Source organism: Varroa destructor, unplaced genomic scaffold (assembly GCF_002443255.2).
Source record: "Varroa destructor unplaced genomic scaffold, Vdes_3.0 BEIS01000006.1, whole genome shotgun sequence".
NCBI classification, from domain to species: Eukaryota; Metazoa; Arthropoda; class Arachnida; order Mesostigmata; family Varroidae; genus Varroa; species Varroa destructor.
Window position 1 is genome coordinate 16,037,967 of NW_019211459.1, and position 6,082 is coordinate 16,044,048.

The 6,082-nt window shown below is 39.7% G+C and overlaps 1 protein-coding gene across 3 annotated transcripts in view; it reads right to left on the minus strand.

Moving 5' to 3' along the window:
- Positions 1-6,082, minus strand: part of LOC111252527 (ras-like protein family member 10B) — a 20,852-nt gene that overhangs the window by 9,148 nt on the left and 5,622 nt on the right. For all 3 annotated transcript variants that reach the window (XM_086992101.1, XM_022810612.2, XM_086992102.1), the window contains exons 2-4: positions 4,218-4,419; positions 1,989-2,203; positions 46-200 (exon numbers count right to left, since the gene is read on the minus strand). In XM_086992101.1, the coding sequence (XP_086848227.1) occupies positions 46-200; positions 1,989-2,203; positions 4,218-4,280 (433 nt within the window). In that variant the 5' untranslated portion in view covers positions 4,281-4,419. The remainder of the gene's footprint in view (positions 1-45; positions 201-1,988; positions 2,204-4,217; positions 4,420-6,082) is intronic.

The following is a 6,082-nucleotide window of genomic DNA, read 5'->3' on the forward strand; positions in this document are numbered from 1 at the left end:
TATATATATATAACAGCTCATGGGATGCGGGGTAAGCTTGTTTACCTAAGTCGTGCTTATTTCCGACGATAAGAATGGGAACTTCTTTCGATCTACTCTGAAGAATTTGCTCTCGCATGTTCTTGACATACTGGAATGTCTCCGGTAGGTTGACATCGAATACAAGGATGTAGGCAGATGCACTGCGGAGACCGTAGTACCTGAACATCGGACAAGTAACACCATGTTTATAATGAGCAGGTCTTTTTGTTTCACTCAGATATAGTTTAATACGCTTTACATCTATACAGCATTGCTAACAAACAGATGGGTCTTTTTTTAATCATTCATTACCATCTATGGGGTAACTGTTCCACGTACAGTGACATTTCACAGTGACCCAACAGTGACGTTTAAAAAGGACCTTAGATAAGTAATTACACATCAGTATCATGTGTAAAGGCCTCTGACGCTTGTATGGAGACGCTTGTCTCGTTGCGACCACTAGCTTGTCCTGCAGGTCAAGCTATTGCTTACTTTTTAAGCTATAGAGTACGTCTAATCTGGACTCTGTCATGTGACAAGAAACTCCTAGATAGGCATCCCATCTACTGGATGAAGGCGATGTGTAGCTAATAAAGCCTATCATAAAGCCGAAGTACCTGCCAAGCAGGTGTCCATGACGCGGTGTGTTTACTTTATAACTTCTTAAAGAATGTAAACTTCCGACTTCGGATATACTGCCTTTTCATCAGCACCTCTGTGACTCTTTTCATGATACTGACATGCAGTAACACGTCTGTTATTTGCCACAGGGTTACGGCACCAGTTTGAAGAGAAGAAACAACTCCGTTCAAAATTAAGGCGGATAATTTTGGCGAAAGCTAGACAGGGTTAAGCACACAGATCTGAAGTAACGACTCACAATAGTACCGGATTTATTACTAGCTAAATTGGGATTAGATGTGGTAAAAAGGCCATAGATAGACTGGTTCCGCTCGAGTTTTGAAAATTATGTGTTTTAACAACTCGCAGTTCTTATGAGCCCTCTCTTTCGTAGTAAAAAACTATAACCGGTAATTGATTTCGTTTGTTCGGAGCTAATGCAAAAATCGACCCAGATGGACATTAACAGAATTAAATAAGAAATTTCCAAAAGATTTGTTAATATTTTGTGTGTGTTTAACCATTTTATAATACTGTTTGTTTCTGAAAAAATAATTGCTTCAAGTCGTACTGTAATGCTAAATTGTTACCGGTCATAAAATGCACTTATTTCTAAATAGTCACCCATTAGAAACCGGCTTCTTGCGACCTTCATTCTAGGTAGAATGGAATTGTGTTTTTGCGTATGGCTTGCTAATTTTTCACGAAAAATAACCAGACATAAGCAACATTTTAAAAATGCAGAAACTTGATGTTTTTTAATTTGTGTTTGCATGTTCAGAATAAGCTACCTCGGCATGTACGGTAATGTCACAGATATTTTAATCTTCGATTGATCTTTCCGTAGGCCAAGGATGCCCCATTTAGATCTCCCACTGTGCGTCTATTACTTTGTTTATTTCTAACAGATAGTGCTTACGAATAGGCTAACAATCTAAATACTCGAAGAGGTGTGATATAAAGAGAGCAGAACCACCTCTATGTATTCATATATGGAGGTTCTGTTCTCTTGCCTCTCTCATAAGTTGTCAAGCTGCCTCTTTTTCCTCATCTCACCAACGAAGGACCAAGAACTTGATAGGACCACATATGCAAATACAGTGTTTTTATATTAATAAATCGATCTGAGGGTTTTCCCTAGATCGTCTGCTATTGTAGAGCCGCAAAAAGCTTCGAATCACTATTTTCTATCCCATCCCTCTCGCCACTCTAACCTAAACGAATCCGTATATTCCTTGTTCATTTGTTTTCTATTTTACTTTTTCTTATAGCGGTACCTACGTGTTTAACACACTACTTTTCTAATTCCATACCTATCACAAATGACTAGAAATCAATCTTACCGGTAGTCAGCCCATTCAAAGAGCGAGTCTGCGGGAAAATAAGGAATAACAGGTAAATCTGTCACCTGCAGCGCGAACAGCTTGTCGTTATAGAGAACGGACGCAAGGTATGAGTGCTTTTCGGTGGTTGGCCTATGAATTTCGCTGAATTCGTTCCAAACAAATTGTTGAACCAGAGATGTCTTGCCAACGCCTGGCGCGCCAAGTACTACCACCTGAAGGGTAACGCAAGTGAAACAAAATCCAGTAAGCACGGTGTATGAGACATTGGTTAGGACGTTCTCAAGGACATCTACTATATATCGATACCCAATTTTTTTTCTTCTTAATAGATTCTTCAAGTGACAATTAAAGGTGATTGAAGAGAAAGTAATGTAAAAACTGTATCTCATGATGATGACATGTAGCGTTAGAACTAGCATTACTCCATGTGTATTTCCAAGCTTACCGCCACTTTTTAGTATGTCTACACTTTTCGAACTATATCAAATATAATTAAATTATGTATAAGTAACGATATTGATACGCTTTGGTAACTAAGAAGTTGACGACAATATTCATATCTTTCGTTCTACGACATGCACCGGGTTGGTGGCACGTATTCCGTGACGTGCCATATGATGAACCATATGATTGGTATATCTAGCGTAGTGCCGGAAAGCTTCTAAGTCAACAAATGATTGCCACTTTCGATCTTCAGTGAGTATACAATGGCTTTCCCGCTGGTCGTTTACTGAGTCAGTTTTCAGCCAAAAGCCATAGGCGTTGCGTTCTACAAGACTGATGCAATACGAATGCGGGCCGACTGGGTCCACGTTCCTCAAACCTGTCGAATGCCGCTATCTTTTTGCGAACCTACTCAATTGCTCTAATGGAGGAATGCAAAAATCACTTGTCACAATTCCTCACCCAGAAACCCTACAATGATCGGAATATGGTTAACTAGAGAAACGGCAGAGGGTCGTCGGCTAAAACAGCGCATACTTAGCCTAACCTTATTTTAAAATAGCGAAAGTATTGGCCTTAATTTTGGCTAAAAAGCAATAAATTATTTCAAATGATCAACCCAATATGTCAATCGCGTGAGCTCCGGTGTTTCCCTTTTGTAGAAATGAAGCAGTCGATCTTTACTGGCACTTTAAGATCAGACTATCAGCGGGCAGTGCAATTGGTTCAGTGCTCGAAGTTCATTTCGAAAATAAATGGGACATGGATGGGTCATGGTCAAGTATCTTTTTTGTTATAATATTATCAGCCTTTGTTGTCAGTTTAAGTTACATCGACAACTGACGTGGTTAGTAGCTCCACATGGCCGAACCACGGCTGCCGGCAGGGAACAAAAGGACAGGTGGTCTTTTACCTATCTATCCCTGCAAGTTTTATGTCCCGCCTTTAAATTGCTAAATCTGTTTGAATTACATGGCTTGCCTATATAATTTAGACAAATGTCGCAAGGGAACAATGTTGGTACGCTCGGCCATCCACACGAGTCATTGAATATTTCGAGTATCTAGTAGCAAAGGGTGACGTTAGGCTTGTCTATATTTTTACTAGCTAAATAGAACTTTGGGAATATCATCAACTATACAGCATCCATCCTGAAGCAAGTGTTCGACCTCAAAAGGCGTATCTCAATCGTAGTGAAAGAAATAAAACCCGTCTGATAAATGCCGTCAACCATCGAAAATAGAATCAGGAAACTCAAAGGCTGGATTCAATTAACGCAGGTCAATTTGGCTATCAGTGCCTCAATTCATGGCTCATTAACGTTTGCTTTCTCTAGCTCTTTTTGGACCGAGAACTTGAAAAGCATTCAAAACTTTAGACAAAGTTTTGACATAAGTCTATGCACACCAGGTACAGACGGGGTTAAAGGACAGTGAGCATTTTACACTAGGCCACTACGCCCTTGTATGGTTCTTATCAAGTCTACAAGAGCTGGAACGAGGAAGGTTTTGACCTATATCTCCGATATAGCACTAGACAGCTTCTGCTCAGAGTCCTGTGTAGTATAATAGTTAAGGCCGTATAATTTCAGCTAATGGTTTTCGTTTCTCAAATGGCTGCGCCTTCGTTGTACTGATTCGCCGCATGCCTACACATGCACAACTGTTAGGGTATTGTTTTGTCATAGTTCTTGCTTCGAATACAGTTGCCTGACCTAAATGTCCCTTGAGAATCCACAGGATCCAGGAGTGTGCTTATCTGTAAAGACCAATGCATACGTACCTTGATAAGGCTCATGATGGTCCCGTGTTGAATCCTATAAGAGACTGGTAACCTCATAAACATTCGTGTAGCAAATTAGTTATTTCGTTTTCAGCCAGCCAAATCACCAGGTCAGGCCAGTCACGGAGTAACGCTATGGTACGCGACGTCTCTTTTGTTCAGTGATCGCAGATGACATTCGGGACGAAGTCTGTGGAGATTCCTGAAGACAAGATATACAAACACACATGGATTCAATCCTGTAACAATGTGTAAAATTCTACCTCTGATCCAATCTAAAACTAGTTGGTGTTGCGCATTATAGTGCGGCAATCTTTGTAGTTATTCGAAATTGTTTTTTCGTCTCTAATTGCGATTTCCCATCGCCAGTGTTTCTTAGAAGCAATTCTTCACTCTCGTCTATTTGAAAATTTGAACTATCTTTGAAAGGCTGAAATTACTATAGAAACACTTTTTAGAAAGAAGTTAGCAATTTCTAGGAAATTCATCATTACGTTCTTAGTCGTTGTATGAATAAGTAACTTGTAACACAAAAGCATTGGTTCTGTTATAGTTTCACTGTGCCATCGTGAATGCGGCTCGCCTTATAATAGATACGATAGTTTTTCTTTGCTTTCCGTAACAAATGGTTCAATTGGATTCATTTTAAATCTCCATTGACTGCTCAACTTTACCACTTCAGCCCTATTGCTTTAGGGGCTAATTTCGCTTGAAAATGGTACCTAGGCCTTTATTACCATTAAACTCGTTTAATTATATGGAAGACGTGGTGTAAACATAATGTCCGCATGTATGATTGTGGCCTGCTTGTGATACTGCGCTCACAAAGATCCGTTGTAGGTTGATTAAATACAGCCCTGTCACTAGTTCTACAAAATATTTCAAAGCAAAGCAGCTGACACCGCTACTGTTGACTCTAAGCTACCTTTTTCATTTTTATTTACCTTGTCGACTAGGTCTATTTTAGGTAAAAGAATGGCTAACTTTGTTATGGAACAGGTTATGTCTGAAAGATGTTCTCAGTGGCTTAACGTTTTGCAATGATTACGCATGGGGGTTAAGTTAATTAGCAGGCTATCCGTAGGCTATGATTGACCGAACCTCAATGTCCTTCCCGGGTTATCACTGACACAGTCTGGCGGCCTTTCATAGGCCACCTTGAGATTAATTACTAATACTGTCACTTTTCTTTATAAAGGTAGTATATACTTGCTGCTGTCTATAGGCATCTTGGTCGCAAATCACTTAGTAACTTACCTCAAATAGTTATTACAAAAAGACCAGGATGCTGAGATTCTTTTAGGTGACCTCAGCACTCCGGTTGCGAGGGCGAACGAATGTCTCTACTTCGTTTGTAGAAAAACACGAAGGCACGCATACTGCCCATATACAAACAAGAGTAGAAAATATCTCTGTGCCAAATTAGAATTTCGTAATTCGCAGCTCATATCCACGGCATTACATCTATTGCCCTCTGTCCATCGAACGCAGGGCAATAACTCCTATTTACCAGTTTGAATTGACGTAAAATTGATATTTAAATTGCAAAAGAACCCATGTAAAAACATAACTTTTCCTCCTATTATCGAAATTCCCCAGTTATTACCGTTCTGATCGAACCACTGCTGATAACGATAGACAATTGACTGATCAACTTCCAAAACCATCTCGTTTGGCTTTGTGGTATTTTTGTTCAGTTGCAGCTTTGAAGTTTCCCACTGATGCCGCGTTTCTGGCGTAGACTTCATTTTCAAAGGATTACCACACGAAGAAATCAATTGGAATGAGTATAGTAAAATATCTTATTGAATCTTTTAGTTGAACCCATCTGTCTAGAAGATTTTCAGCAGATTTTATCTCCTGTC